Below are 16765 nucleotides of genomic sequence, written 5' to 3'. Positions count from 1 at the left end.
GTAATTCAGTATCAAAAACATAGTTCAAATAGGTAGAAAATTAATCTTCAACCTGAAACTCTTGTGGGATTTTCTTGAACCGTTATTGATTGGATCTTTTCTCCTACCTTGGGAGACAAACTGGTTGAAGTTAGGATTCGATTGTACTTAGAGTTACAATAGATCTCTCTTCTTTCCTGGTATTTGTACTTACTTTTTTAAAACAAAAATTGATACACCTGGAAAACATGCAGAAATCAAGGGAATATGACATAAAATAATCCTTCATTGCTATTATTATTATTATTATTTTTACACAAAGGTCATGTGTACCTTTGGTTATCAAACTAAGAATTATAGAAATTTGGTAACATAAGTGGTGAAATTTATTTCAAGGGGAAACTTTTAATTTGGTTGTATTTAAAGGTACTTAGGCTATTCTTTAAATGTACATTCTAATAAGTACTGGATGTGGGAAAGCTCTGGTCCTCTCAGGATGATCCCGAGTGACTCTAACGTTGAGGAAATTAAGAGAGAAGTTAGGTTATAATGTGAAAGCTAATACCTGAATGGAAATTTGTGTGTCTGATGTCATCATGGGACTATATTTTAAAATATTCTTGTAGATCTGTTTTTTAAAGACTATGCATTTGGCAAATGAAGAAGTGAATGTGACAATATCTGTGTTAGCATAAGTTGTAATATTCTGTTTATTGTCTATTTTTTCTTTATAGCCGGAAAAGAATGATAGTGAGCCAGGCAGCCAGAGGATAAAACCTGTTTTTATCGATGATGCTAATTTTGGGCGACAAATATCCTATCAGCATGCAGCAGTCCATATTCCCACTGACATCTATGAGGGCTGTAAGTAAAAGAATGTGAACAACTCTTGGAATACCATGTTCTCATCTATCTTAAATATCTAATATTTGAAAAATAAAAGGAGCAAATGTGATAGTGTTTCGTTCACATGTCATTTAAGAGTCTGTGGTAAACTGTGATTTATGCAAAAGAAGAAATTTGATTTTCATGAGCAATATATTGTTCATAGGCTCTCACTCCGTGAATATTTGCAGGAGAGCCTGTATCCATGGAGGTGTCCTTCTACTCTGTTGTTTAACAAATAATTCTGCCTTTCCAATTGATATCAATAACTTAAAAAGTAATAGATGTCTTTTTTAAAAAAATCAAAACTATGTAGCACTAGTACAGACCCACAAACTGGTAAAGGAAGCAAGATGTACATTGTAGACTCTCTAGTTCTTATCACATCTTACTGTGTTTTACTGTCTCTCTTTGTCTCTCTCTGTGTATCTCTGCCTTACTCTAGGATATAAGAAAAAGATACCTCTGTCTTAGTATATTGTGGACTCAAGATAAAAAGTGTTGGGTAAAGGAGTAAATGATAGACCTAAAGAAATAGAAAAACATCAACTGGAAGACTTGATTGAGAAGGCTTCACTGTGAGGAAGGCAGGGGAATAAGTTATTTAGGATACAGGGGAGGAAGCTTGTGCCAGTGGTATTTCTTAGAGACACCCTGTATACTAATGAGGGCAGAGCCTGACAATTCTAAGTAGGAATTCTTCTAAGTGCAGCCTAATCATCTATGAGGACCAGCTGTGACCCAGAAGGCAGGGTTTTTGCCCATTCACAGCTCTGGTCTTAGATGTTATCCATTTTCTAACTCGTTCCCACTTTTCCCCCTTGTACCCTGCCTTTCACATAAGTAAATGGTAAGGAGAAAGAACCACTTGAGAATTTAAAAAGTATATTTCTAATAGTCCCCTTAATTAAAAAGGCTGTAAAGTGTATTGGGTATCCAGAGTGTATCCAGAACTGCCTGGATTCTGGATGCAAACAGCCTGGGTTAGATTAAATTTCAAATCTAAATTTTAGCAGTATTTCCTTTGGCAAATTTATTAACTTTATGGGCTAGCATTTTGCTCACCCGTAAAATGGGGATAAGATTACTAACCGAAAAGTTCATTTGAGGGTAAAGTAAGTTAGTATATTTGAGTTTGCATAAGAGTGCCAGGCTCATAGTAAGCATTATGTAAATGTTTGCTGTTATTATTAATTACAATTAAAGTTTATTTACACAAAAAGGATTAAATACAAGGACTAATATAAAAAAAATTAGCCTTAATTTTTTGGATTCATTCCGAGATTGTTGTTTAAAAGGGCATTTTTAAATACATGTCTTATTCTTTCCATAATATAAATTTCATCGTCTGTCAAATTATTTTATTCATTCTTTTTGTTTCACCTTTTTAATATTTTTAAAAGTACATGTTGTTTTTATCGTATCAAGTCTTTAAAGATATTAAACATATGATTTTTCTCTATAATAGAAACAATGGTGTATGTAAGTAGTTTCTGATGTTACATGAGAATTAAACGTAATCTGACTTCTTTACAACTCACCCTATTAATTCCAAGTCCTTTTAGGAATTACTGGGATGTAGGTTCAGTTTTGTTTTTTTTATTTTTTGTTTTTTACTTTGTCTATTGCATTCTTTTCCTCAAGAATTATTTTTGATGTTTGCAATTAAATTTTGCAACTATTATAACAACCATCAGATAATACTGAGCTGTATGGTTGTGTTTCTCATTTTTTTAAAAACTATTTCATCCATTTAATTTCCTTTCGAAATTGTTATCACCTGTTGTCGGGTATGTCAACAGGATGATAATCTTATTACTCTACAATTATATCTTTCTTTTGAATTCACTTTAGAAGAACAAACTGGCTGGATATAGAAGTTTTGAGTCAAAACATTTGTATGTCAGTACTCTGGCTATCATGTCACTGTTATCTGATCTGTAGTACTATGTTGAACAAACTTGAGGCCAACTTGAGTGTTTTTAATTTGTTAGCAAGCATTCATGATTGTGTTTCTGTTTTGTTGCCAATAGTGATTATCCAGAAATCCTCAAACTTTCCATTAAATTCCCAAGGAAGGATATCATAACTTTGTCCAGGGATGGGGAATTCCCCACCCCACCCCCCCCACCCCCCGCCCCAGCTCTTCTTGAGTTCTTTTGGCTGGTCTAATAATTGACACAAGACAGATGAAAAGATTAATTAAAAAATTAATTTGTATGCATGTAAGTCATAAAAATGGGACCCCCCCGAAGTGTCCAGAGCAGGCCGATTATATATCATGTTTAGAGAAAGAAACAACTATTTGAAGAGATGTAACAAAACAAGGGGGCTTGTGTTTGGGGTAGCAGACTAATGAAGTAACAAACTTTGTCTATACAGCCTTGAATTCCCTAACTTTGGTGATAGGGATGCTTCTATCCTCCTGGTATAGGGAGGGTACCCTCACATGGGAGATTTATTTCCCACTTTTAGGGGGGAAAAGGGGCATCAGAGTTTTTTTTTTTTTTTTTTAATCATTTATTTTCCATTGGTTGTTTCTCACATAACTTTATTCAAAATAATCAATATGCCATTGAGGCACATTTTGTGGTCGGTTGCCCTGGGCCCCAACAACCTCACACACTTAAAAACAGATTTCTTTCTCTTTCTAAAAGCCATGTACCACAGTAGCAGAAATTTTAATACTGCATGCGTATTTAAGATAGAAGATGAAAGTATCCAACTGTAACACCTACTAAAGATAATCATGACTAACAGTTGGGGGCACAGTCCTATAAAATGTATATTTAAATGTGAACACTAACTAATGAAATAACCCAAATGGGATTTTTCATATTGCTTTTCGACTTGCTTCCTCCTTCCCCCACCCACTTCACTTATAGTAGAGACTTTTTGTTCTTGTCATTATTGAACTATTAAAAAGCTGAAAGTAGAGAGGAGGAAGGTATCTCTTCAGGAGTAGGTTACCCAGGAATATCAAAACAAAATTACTTTGCTTAATTTTTCAATGGGCTGATGTTTAAGAAATCAATGAAAAATGCATTTTTTCCCTAGATAATTAGAACCTAAACTAATTAGAACCTAATTCACCAGTCTAGTAAATTATAATATCTCATTTATTTACTATAACTTTGCTCAATAATTTTGAAGAAAGAGAAACTGAAGCTGAGTCTTTAATGAAAGGCCACATCATTGGTAAGAAATGGGGTCAAATTTCATATAAATTCTAATGGTAAACTTTATACTTTTAAGTACTACAATAGATAAAATTTCTTTTTTTTTTAACATCTCTATTGGAGTATAATTGCTTTACAATGGTGTGTTAGTTTCTGCTTTATAACAAAGTGAATCAGTTATATATATATACATACGTCCCCATATCTCTTCCCTCTTGCATCTCCCTCCCTCCCACCCTCCCTATCCCACCCCTCTAGGTGGTCACAAAGCACAGAGCTGATCTCCCTGTGCTATGTGGCTGCTTCCCACTAACTATCTATTTTACGTTTGGTAGAGTATATATGTCCATGCCACTCTCTCACTTTGTCCCAGCTTACCCTTCCCCCTCCCCGTGTCCTCAAGTCCATTCTCTAGTAGGTCTGTGTCTTTATTCCCATCTGGCCCCTAGGTTCTTCATGACCATTTTTTTTTTTTTTTTAGATTCCATATATATGTGTTAGCATACAGTATTTGTTTTTCTCTTTCTGACTATTTCACTCTGTATGACAGACTCTAGGTCCAGCCACCTCACTACAAATAACTCAATTTCGTTTCTTTTTATGGCTGAGTAATATTCCATTGTGTATATGTGCCACATCTTCTTTATCCATTCATCTGTTCACGGAAACTTAGGTTGCTTCCATGTCCTGGCTATTGTAAATAGAGCTGCAATGAACATTGTGCTACATGACTCTTTTTGAATTATGGTTTTCTCAGGGTATGTGCCCAGTAGTGCGATTGCTGGGTCATATAGTAGTTCTATTTTTAGTTTTTTAAGGAACCTCCATAGTGTTCTCCATAGTGGCTTTATAAGTTTACATTCCCACCAACAGTGCAAGAGGGTTCCCTTTTCTCCACACCCTCTCCAGCATTTATTGTTTGTAGATTTTTTGATGATGGCCATTCCGACCAGTGTGAGGTGATACCTCATTGTAGTTTTGATTTGCATTTCTCTAATGATTAGTGATGTTGAGCATCCTTTCATGTGTTTGTTGGCAATCTGTATATCTTCTTTGGAGAAATGTCTCATTAGGTCTTCTGCCCATTTTTGGATTGGGTTGTTTGTTTTTTTGTTATTGAGCTGCATGAGCTGCTTGTAAATTTTGGAGATTAATCCTTTGTCAGTTGCTTCATTTGCAAATATTTTCTCCCATTCTGAGGGTTGTCTTTTCATCTTGTTTATGGTTTCCTTTGCTGTGCAAAAGCTTTTAATTTTCATTAGGTCCCATTTGTTTATTTGTGTTTTTATTTCCATTACTCTAGGAGGTGGGTCATAAAGGATCTTGCTGTGATTTATGTCATAGAGTGTTCTGCCTATGTTTTCCTCTAAGAGTTTGATAGTGTCTGGCCTTACATTTAGGTCTTTAATCCATTTTGAGTTTATTTTTGTGTATGGTGTTAGGGAGTGTTCTAATTTCATTCTTTTACATGTAGCTGTCCAGTTTTCCCACAACCAATTATTGAAGAGGCTGTCTTTTCTCCACTGTATATTCCTGCCTCCTTTATCAAAGATAAGGTGACCATCTGTGCGTGGGTTTATCTCTGGGCTTTCTATCCTGTTCCATTGACCCATATTTCTGTTTTTGTGCCAGTACCATACTGTCTTGATTACTGTAGCTTTGTAGTATAATCTGAAGTCAGGGAGCCTGATTCCTCCAGCTCCATTTTTCTTTCTCAAGATTGCTTTGGCTATTCGGGGTCTTTTGTGTTTCCATACAAATTGTGAAATTTTTTATTCTAGTTCTGTGAAAAATGCCAGTGGTAGTTTGATAGGGATTGCATTGAATCTGTAAATTGCTTTAGGTAGTATAGTCATTTTCAGAATGTTGATTCTTCCAATCAAAGAACATGGTATATCTCTACATCTATTTGTATCGCCTTTAATTTCTTTCATCAGTGTCTTATAATTTTCTGCATACAGGTCTTTTGTCTCCCTAGGTAGGTTTATTCCTAGATATTTTATTCTTTTTGTTGCAGTGGTAAATGGGAGTGTTTTCTTATTTTCACTTTCAGATTTTTCATCATTAGTATATAGGAATGCAAGAGATTTCTGTGCATTAATTTTGTATCCTGCTACTTTACCAAATTCATTGATTAGCTCTAGTAGTTTTCTGGTGGCATCTTTAGGATTCTCTATGTATAGTATCATGTCATCTGCAAACAGTTACAGCTTTACTTCTTCTTTTCTGATTTGGATTCCTTTTATTTCTTTTTCTTCTCTGATTGCTGTAGCTAAAACTTCCAAAACTATGTTGAATAATAGTGGTGAGAGTGGGCAACCTTGTCTTGTTCCTGATCTTAGTGGAAATGGTTTCAGTTTTTCACCATTGAGGACGATGTTGGCTGTGGGTTTGTCATATGTGGCCTTTATTATGTTGAGAAAATTTCCCTCTGTACCTACTTTCTGGAGGGTTTTTATCATAAATGGGTGTTGAATTTTGTCAAAAGCTTTCTCTGCATCTATTGAGATGATCATATGGTTTTTCTCCTTCAGTTTGTTAATATGGTGTATCACATTGATTGATTTGCTTATATTGAAGAATCCTTGCATTCCTGGGATAAACCCCACTAGATCGTGGTGTATGATCCTTTTAATGTGCTGTTGGATTCTGTTTGCTAGTATTTTGTTAAGGATTTTTGCATCTATGTTCATCAGTGATATTGGCCTGTAGTTTTCTTTCTTTGTGACATCCTTGCCTGGTTTTGGTATCAGGGTGATGGTGGCCTCGTAGAATGAGATTGGGAGTGTTCCTTCCTCTGCTGTATTTTGGAAGAGTTTGAGAAGGATAGGTGTTAGCTCTTCTCTAAATATTTGATAGAATTCGCCTGTGAAGCCATCTGGTCCTGGGCTTTTGTTGTTGGAAGGTTTTTAATCACAGTTTCAATTTCAGTGCTTGTGATTGGTCTGTTCATATTTTCTATTTCTTCCTGGTTCAGTCTTGGAAGGTTGTGCATTTCTAAGAATTTGTCCATTTCTTCCAGGTTGTCCATTTTATTGGCATATAGTTGCTTGTAGTAATCTGTCATGATCCTTTGTATTTCTGCAGTGTCAGTTGTTACTTCTCCTTTTTCATTTCTAATTCTATTGAGTTGAGTCTTCTCCCTTGTTTTCTTGATGAGTCTAGCTAATGGTTTATCAATTTTGTTTATCTTCTCAAAGAACCAGCCTTTAGTTTTATTCATCTTTGCTATCGTTTTCTTCATTTCTTTTTCATTTATTTCTGATCTGATCTTTATGATTTCTTTCCTTCTGCTAACTTTGGGGTTTTTTTGTTCTTCTTTCTCTAATTGCTTTAAGTGTACGCTTAGGTTGTTTATTTGAGATGTTTCTTGAGGTAGGATTGTATTGCTATAAACTTCTCTCTTAGAACTGCTTTTGCTGCATCCCATAGGTTTTGGGTTGTCGTGTTTTCATTGTCATTTGTTTCTAGGTATTTTTTGATTTCCTCTTTGATTTCTTCAGTGATCTCTTGGTTATTAAGTAGTGTATTGTTTAGCCTCCATGTGGTTGTATTTTTTACAGATTTTCTCCTGTAATTGGTATCTAGTCTCATAGCGTTGTGGTTGGAAAAGATACTTGATACGATTTCAATTTTCTTAAATTTACCAAGGCTTGATTTGTGACCCAAGATATGAGCTATCCTGGAGAATGTTCCATGAGCACTTGAGAAGAATGTGTATTCTGTTGTTTTTGGATGGAATGTCCTATAAATATCAATTAAGTGCATCTTGTTTAATGTGTTATTTAAAGCTTGTGTTTCCTTAATTATTTTCAATTTTGGATGATCTGTCCATTGGTGAAAGTGGGGTGTTAAAGTCCCCTACTATGATTGCGTTACTGTCGATTTCCCCTTTTATGGCTGTTAGTATTTGCCTTGTGTATTGAGGTGCTCCTATGTTGGGTTCATAAATATTTACCATTGTTATATCTTCTTCTTGGATTGATCCCTTGATCATTATGTAGTGTCCTTCTTTGTCTCTTGTAATAGTCTTTGTTTTAAAGTCTGTTTTGTCTGATATCAAAATTGCTACTCCAGCTTTCTTTTGATTTCCCTTTGCATGGAATATCTTTTTCCATCCCCTCACTTTCAGTCTGTATGTGTCCCTAGGTCTGAAGTGGGTCTCTTGTAGACAGCATATATATGGGTCTTGTTTTTCCATTCAGCCAGTCTGTGTCTTTGGGTTGGAGCATTTAATCCATTTACATTTAAGGTAATTATCGATATGTATGTTCCTATTACCATTTTCTTAATTGTTTTGGGTTTGTTATTGTAGGTCTTTTCCTTCTCTTGTGTTTCCTGCCTAGAGAAGTTCCTTTAGCATTTGTTGTAAAGCTGGTTTGGTGGTACTGAATTCTCTTAGCTTTTGCTTCTCTGTAAAGGTTTTAATTTCTCCGTCAAATCTGAATGAGATCCTTGCTGGTTGGAGTAATCTTGGTTGTAGGTTTTTCTCCTTCATCACTTTAAATATGTCTTGCCACTCCCTTCTGGCTTGCAGAGTTTCTGCTGAAAGATCAGCTGTTAACCTTATGGGGATTCCCTTGTGTGTTATTTGTTGTTTTTCCCTTGCTGCTTTTAATATTTTTTCTTTGTATTTAATTTTTGATAGTTTGATTAATATGCATCTTGGTGTGTTTCTCCTTGGATTTATCCTGTATGGGACTCTCTGTGTTTCCTGGACTTGATTAACTATTTCCTTTCCCATATTAGGGAAGTTTTCAACTGTAATCTCTTGAAATATTTTCTCAGTTCCTTTCTTTTTCTCTTCTTCTTCTGGGACCCCTATAATTTGAATGTTGATGCGTTTAATATTTTCCCTGAGGTCTCTGAGACTGTCCTCAATTCTTTTCATTCTTTTTTCTTTATTCTGCTCTGCAGTTGTTACTTCCACTACTTATGCGTTCTTTTGCCTTAGTTATTCTGCTATTGATCCCTTCTAGGGAATTTTTAATTTCATTTATTGTGTTGTTCGTCACTGTTTGCTCTTTAGTTCTTCTAGGTCCTTGTTAAACGTTTCTTGTATTTTCTCCATTCTATTTCCAAGATTTTGGATCATCTTTGCTATCATTATTCTGAATTCTTTTTCACGTAGACTGCCTATTTCTTCTTCATTTGTTAGGTCTGGTGGGTTTTTGCCTTGCTCCTTCGTCTGCTGTGTGTTTCTCTGTCTTCTCATTTTGCTTAACTTACTGTGTTTGGGGTCTCCTTTTCGCAGGCTGCAGGTGCACAGTTCCCGTTGTTCTTGGTGTCTGCCCCCAGTGGCTAAGGTTGGTTCAGTGGGTTGTGTATGCTTCCTGGTGGAGGGGACTAGTACCTGTGTTCTGGTGGATGAGGCTGGATCTTATCTTTCTGGTGGGCAGGTCCACGTCTGGTTGTGTGTTTTGGGGCGTCTGTGGCCTTATTATGATTTTAGGCAGCCTCTCTGCTAACGGATGGGGTTGTGTTTCTGTCTTGCTAGTTGTTTAGCATAGGGTGTCCAGCACTGTAGCTTGCTGGCCGTTGAGTGGAGCTGGGTCTTGGTGTTGAGATGGAGATCTCTGGGAGACTTTCGCCGTTTGATATTACATGGAGCTGGGAGGTCTCTTGTGGACCAGTGTCCTGAGCTCAGCTCTCCCACCTCAGAGGCACAGCCCTTATGCCTGGCTGGAGCACCAAGAGCCTGTCATCCACATGGCTGAGAATAAAAGGGAGAAAAAAAAGAAAGAAAGAAGAAAATAAAATAGTTATTAAAATTAAAAAAAATTATTAAAAAAAATTTTTTTAAAGTAATAAAAAAAAAGAAAGAAAGAAGAGAGCAACCAAACCAAAAAACAAATCCACCAATGATAACAAGTGCTAAAAACTATACTAAAAACAAAAGAACAGAAAAAAAAGGACAGACAGAACCCTAGGACAAATGGTAAAAGCAAACCTATACAGACAAAGTCACACACAGAAGCATACACATACACACTCACAAAAAGAGAAAAAGGGAAAAAATATATATATTTCATTGCTCCCAAAGTCCACCTCCTCAATTTGGGATGATTCGTTGTGTATTCAGGTATTCCACAAATGCAGGTACATCAAGTTGATTGTGGAGATTTAATCCGCTGCTCCTGAGGCTGCTGGGAGAGATTTCCCTTTCTCTTCTTTGTTCGCACAGCTCCCCTGGTTCAGCTTTGGATTTGGACCCGCCTCTGTGTGTAGGTCGCCTGAGGGCATCTGTTCTTCGCTCACACAGAACGGGGTTAAAGGAGCAGCTGCTTCGGGGGCTCTGGCTCACTCAGGCCGGGGGAGGGAGGGGTACGGAGGTGGGGCGAGCCTGCGGCGGCAGAGGCCGGCGTGACGTTGCAGCAGCCTGAGGCGCGCCATGTGTTCTCCCGGGGAAGTTGTCCCTGGATCACGGGACCCTGGCCCTGGCGGGCTGCACAGGCTCCCGGGAGGGGTGGTGTGGAGAGTGACCTGTGCTCGCACACAGGCTTCTTGGTGGCAGCGGCAGCAGCTTTAATGTCTCATGCCCGTCTCTGGGGTCCGCGCTGATAGCCGCGGCTCGCGCCGTCTCTGGAGCTCCTTTAAGCGACGCTGTTAATCTCCTCTCCTCGCGCACCAGGAAACAAAGAGGCAAGAAACAGCCTCTTGCCTCTTCGGCAGCTCCAGACTTTTTCCCGGACTCCCTCCCAGCTAGCACCGAAGCCCGAGCCTCAGCTCCCAGACCCCGCCCGCCCCGGCGGGTGAGCACACAAGCCTCTCGGGCTGGTGAGTGCTGGTCGGCACCCATCCTCTGTGCAGGAATCTCTCTGCTTTGCCCTCCGCACCCCTGTGGCTGCGCTCTCTTCTGTGGCTCCAAAGCTTCCCCCCCTCCGCCACCCGCAGTCTCTGCCCGCGAAGGGGCTTCCTAGTGCGTGGAAACCTTTCCTCCTTCACGGCTCCCTCCCACTGGTGCAGGTCCCGTCCCTATTCTTTTGTCTCTGTTATTTCTTTTTTCTTTTGCCCTACCCAGGTACGTGGGGAGTTTCTTGCCTTTTGGGAGGTCTGAGGTCTTCTGCCAGCGTTCAGTGGGTGTTCTGTAGGAGTTGTTCCACATGTAGATGTAGTTTTGATGTATTTGTGGGGAGGAAGGTGATCTACACGTCTTACTCTTCCACCATCTTGAAGCTCCTCCTCAGATAAAATTTCTGATATTTTACTTTTGAGTTACTTTTGACTCAGGTATATTGCTTTGGAGCCAGGAATGTCCACAGGAGTTAGTAAGATACTTACTTTGTATGAGAATCTTCAGTTCCTTATTTCTCTTGCTCTTTTTTTTTTTTTTTTCCTCATTGAAATCACGTTCATGAAAGTCTTCATCTATTTTATGCTGGAACAGACATAAAATATGACACATAAAGTAAATCTGAGCATTTTTTTTCAGATTGGTGTCACATAGTATACACATCTTTTTTTCTGTATCCTACAGAAGAGTCTTGACTTGGTGTAAATGTTTTTCTTTCTAATTTAGAATAAACTGTGAATATTTACAAAGGATGATTTTAATAGTCTCAGAGAATAAAAAGTATTACTTTGATTACTTTGAAAATCAATAAGATAAGGTATTGAAATAGATGTTTTCAGAAGTTGTAAGACACTTTGGTATGTGGCATAATTTAAAAAAACAAAGGAAAAGAAGCTCTGTCTTTGGATTATTTATTTAGTCCCATTTATGTTAATATTCCCTTCTCCTTCCTTGCTGAGATCGCATCAGTAAGCCTCTGACCTTACCTGGCCTGTGCCACTTTAAAATTCATATCCAGTGTTTCGGGCTGTGTGGGTTAATGACACAGGAGTAAAATCAGAAATGTCAAGAAGATCTTGAAAAGTTAATAATTACCAGCATTTTTCATGCAGCTCATCAGAACATATCAGATATCCAGGATCGTTCTAGGTTTCTGAATTTAATAAATGGGAAAGCATACTCTCATTGAAGGCGTAACTGAAGGAAACAGCCTCTTCTTTTACTCAGTTTGTGTCTCTGCATTCTCATAGATACCTTGTGTTCTAATTTTACAAAGGTGATTACTTTCGAAAGTCTCTTGAATTCAAATGTGATTATTTTTGCTCCATGATGTATTTAAAGTTTTCAAATAGTATATTTAATTAAAATCCTATCTGAAAGTTTCTACTTTTGAGGATTTCTCTGGTTGGTACTTTTATTTCAGAGGGCACCCAAACCACACTTAATTTTCAGATCTAATTTATCTGTTCAAGAGTATAAAAAAACGAGCAATGAACTCAGTAAAAATGGCTGAATATTCCGACTTAATTTGTTTTAATCACAGAACTTTATTAATTTGTTAAGCACTTTCGATTCTAGTATAGAGAATGTCTTCATAGAATTTTTTTGTCATTTGTCATTAGAAATTTATGTTGATATTTATTTGTAGAATTATTATAGTTATAAAAGAATATGCTAAGAGAAAATAATAAGGAACCCCAACTTGTATAACTTTCAGGTACTAGATACTTTTGTCTTTACCCTTACCTTGTAATGTAAGCAAGGCAATTTATAATTTCTATTTTAGAAATATAAAAATGAACATACTTCTATCACAAAGGTACATTGATTTTGCTGAAAGAAGACAGGAGAATTTTCAGGAGTTGTATTAATATCCTTGGAGGTCTCATATGCCTTAACAAAAATACTTGTTTTTTAGAAATTGAACTGTCTATAATACTGTGTTGTAATTTATCATTTTTTTAAATTGAGGTATAGTTAATATACAATATTATATACAGTATAGTGTACACTATAGTGATTCACAATTTTTAAAGGTTATACTCCATTTATGCTTATTATAAAATATTGCCTATGTTCCCTGTGCTGTATAATATATCCTCGTAGCTTATTTATTTTATAAATAGTAGTTTGTATCCCTTAATCCCCTACCCCTATCTTTCCTCTCTCAATGTTCGTTTGTTTTATTATAGAAAATATAGCTACTGTATCTCAAATGATGTTAGTATAGAAATTATAGAGGAAAAAGCTGCTCGGCCTTTGCTGATTGATTATGTGATAATCCTTCATAAGCAATTAATCTGTTCCAAGACATGGCCACTATTGAATTAGAGAGTGCTAATAGTTTACATTTACTGTTTTAAAGAACAGTTTATAATGGGAATATAGCACTGAACAAATAGATAAAAACCCCTGTACTCATGGAGCTTACATTCTGATGGAAATAGGGCATAACATAAACAAATAAACAATTAAAATAATGGGATATATTGTAGCATAATAAATGTTTGAGGTAAAAATAAAATAGGGAAGGGTTGTAGGTAATTCCTGGGTTAGGAGTTGGGGAGTTGATATTCAAAATATGTGCATAAGGAAGGCTTTGTGGATAAGACAGCATTGTGGCAAAAGTCTATAGTTGGTGAGCATGAGAGTCATGAAATCATTGAGTAAGAAGGTTGCAGGCAGAGGTAACCGAAAGTACCAAGATCCTGAGCCCGGAGCATAGTGGGTGCATAAAGAGCAGGAAGACCGTGTGGGCAGAGCTGAGGGAGCAGCTGAGGGTAGCAGCAGGGGCCTCCTTTTGTACAGCCTTGTGGATAATTACAGTTGATTTTTACTTTGAGATTGTCTAAGTCAATTTGGGCTGCTGTAACAAAATACCATAGACAGGGGGGCTTAAACAACAGATATTTAATTTTACAGTTCTGGACCCTGGGAAGTCCAAGATTAAGGTGTTGGGAAGATTTGACTCCTGGTGAGGTCTCGCTTCCTGTTTTGCAGATGGCTGCCATCTTGCTATGTACTCACATGACCTCTTCTTTGTACACATGCAGAGAGAGTGAAATCTGATATTTTTCCCTCTTTTTATATGGATAGCAATCTGATTATGAAGGCAGGACACTAATTCCACTACTGAGGTGCTACCCTCATGACCTCATCTGTGCCTAATTACCTTCCAACGTCCCCATTTCCTAATACCATCACATTGGGGGTTAGGGGTTCAAAATATGAATTTTGTGAAAACTCAAACATTAAGTCCATAACAGAGATGGAAGGGGACTTTGTTTTTTTGAAGGAGAATTACATAATCTACCTTACTTTCATTAAGAAGTGGATACTGGCTACTTTGTTGAGAACAGACAAAAAAGGCAAGAACACGGAGGAGGGATGATGGGGCCTTGGATCAAGGTTGTAGCCCAGGGAAGTATTCCTATTAAAATGTGTATATTTTTGAGGTCTAGATTCTTCCTTTAATTTTATATGATGAAGACATTCTGTTCAGTTAACTTAATTATCTGAAAGTACCGTGACATAAAATTTAATCCTCAAACTTTATAAAAGCACTTTTAATTGACAGCTAATGAGCTAAGATAAAATTACTGAGATCTTTAAAAAGTAGTGGATCAATTCAAACTACAGTTCAGTAGAATATCAAAAGGGTCTCTATGTCTTTCTCTACAACTTTTAAATTTTCTTTTCAAGTTAAAGGAATTTCATGCAAGTTAGTTTCCTTCCGATCATTCAGTGATACAAGGAACAGGGGGTAGTAAACCTAGAGGAAAACAGAGGGAAAATATGCAGAGAAATTTCTTCATTTTTCCTGTTTACATAAATCCTTACACATTGGTGCAAATTGTTGAACTCCTTTTTTGGGTGTGCCTGGCATATTTCCTCTGATAGACTTCTGGTGTGGTATTTACATCTCAGTATGTACATTGTAGTGTTTTAGCTGTTGTTTTTTATATAAAACAAATAATCTTGAGTTAATGCCATGCTCTATTTCTTTGAAGTAAAAATATTAATTGGGTTGTTCCACTTACCAGAATCTTGGTTGAAATAGCATGTTTTCCTGCTGAACATCTTGCGATTTTTAAAATTGCTTTTGACATAAATGCAACATTAAAATGCTTTTTTCTCGCTATAAAGGAAACACATGATGATTTTATGAAATACAGACTAGTGTGAAGGAAAAAAATCTTGATACTATACCTGAGTGTATGTTCATTCAATATATTAATAGCAAGTATATAGCAAACTAAACAAATATACAAATACTGAGACACTACAAAGTTTATACCTGAGCTTTTAACTTACCAGGAAGCTTTATCATATATTTAATAACACTTTTGGAGAATAATATTTTAATATTATATGTTCCAAACTAATTTACATTTAGATTGTTACCATTTTGTCATGGTGAATAAATAAATCTCTGCATTTCTCATTATCACCTTAAGATAAAATACAAAAACTGGTATTAAGAGGTCAAAGCTATTGATAAGTTTCCTTGATCTCGTAGGTTAGTACCAATTTAGATCATACCTTCAATGAATTAGTGCCTTTCTAACTCCACCTTTGTCAGCCCCAATATTATAATGTTTTATCGATTGTGTAGATTATTGATAATATGTTGGAATAGTTTACTGCTAATTTTTTTTTGCAGCTTTAATATCATACGTTTCTTTTTTCTGCACTGGGTTCCTATGCTGTGTGAAATAAAACAGTAGGGCACTATGAAAAGTAGCAGCAGTTTGTCTGAGGGATGATAGCAAACTCCTTTAGAAATTACCCTGATTTTCCCACATGCCAGATCTTTCACAACGTATATTGTAGAGTTTTCACGTTTACCTCAATAGCCTGAATTTAATGAGTATGTTTAATTGAACTTTGATAAATATGCAAATTTAAAATTTCAAAATAGCAAATGTGTTAAAGTATACTGTAGCAATAAAATCACAAGCTTTAAAAAAATTGTCATGGCTGTTGAAAATGAGAGAAAACTGTTAAAAGTAAGAAGTATAACTCCAGATAAAATGGAGATTAAAATCATAAAAGGGCATTTTGTACAATTTTACAATAAAGGTTATAATGTGTAAGAAGAGTGGATGGTTTATTATAAAATATAAATAATCAAATCAACTCAATGTTAGGTCAGTAATCATAGAATAAATTGGAAACATATTTATATTTCTGGCCAAAGAAAGTACCTCATGCTGAGTCATTTCTATAAAATTTTCAAATAAATACTTTCAAGTTTTAAAAATTTTACAAGAACACATAAAAATATGAAAAGTTAATTAACTCATATTACTTCTTTTATAAGAAAGATATAACACAAAAGAGGGAATAAAAAGAAAACCATAGGCCAATTTCACTTTGCAAATAATGTTGAAAAATTAAAAAGAAAACATTTGCCAAGTGAAGCATCAATGAAAGAATAATGCCTGATAACAAAATAACTGACTTAATAATTGAGTAGTTTAGATGTCTAATAATGCTTTTATATTCTATATCAATTGATGCAAATTAAGCATTCACCTATTTTTTTCCAGTTTTATTGAGATATAATTGACATACAGCACTGTATAATTTTAAGGTGTACAGTATAATAATTTGACTTTTACATACACCATGAAATGATTGCCACAATAGATTTAGTGAACATCCATCATCTAATATAGATTTAGTATTAAAGAAATAGAAAAAAAAATTTACACTCATTTTTTTAATTAAAATCTTATCAAAATACTGCTACCAACAATTAAAACTGCTCTGATGATTAAGGATGCTGAGAAATCCCACTACTTCTAACTTGTTATTTTTTTCAGAATAGTTGTTGTCTTTGCTGTTATTTATTACAAATATGAATTTGGCTTAAGATACAATAATATAAAATGTTTTTAGCATTAGTGCATTCTGAAGTTTTGTG

The 16765-nt window shown here is 35.9% G+C and overlaps 1 protein-coding gene across 4 annotated transcripts in view; it reads left to right on the top strand.

The window, feature by feature from the left end:
• The window catches only part of CACNA2D1 (calcium voltage-gated channel auxiliary subunit alpha2delta 1), a 500765-nt gene that overhangs the window by 320620 nt on the left and 163380 nt on the right, over nt 1-16765 (top strand). For all 4 annotated transcript variants that reach the window (XM_068550454.1, XM_068550455.1, XM_068550456.1 and 1 more), the window contains one exon: nt 714-843. In XM_068550454.1, the coding sequence (XP_068406555.1) occupies nt 714-843 (130 nt within the window). The remainder of the gene's footprint in view (nt 1-713; nt 844-16765) is intronic.

This window comes from Eschrichtius robustus, chromosome 8, assembly GCF_028021215.1.
Source record: "Eschrichtius robustus isolate mEscRob2 chromosome 8, mEscRob2.pri, whole genome shotgun sequence".
Taxonomy (NCBI): Eukaryota; Metazoa; Chordata; class Mammalia; order Artiodactyla; family Eschrichtiidae; genus Eschrichtius; species Eschrichtius robustus.
Note: the sequence above shows the minus strand (reverse complement) of the source record. Positions and strands in the feature narration are given on the sequence as shown.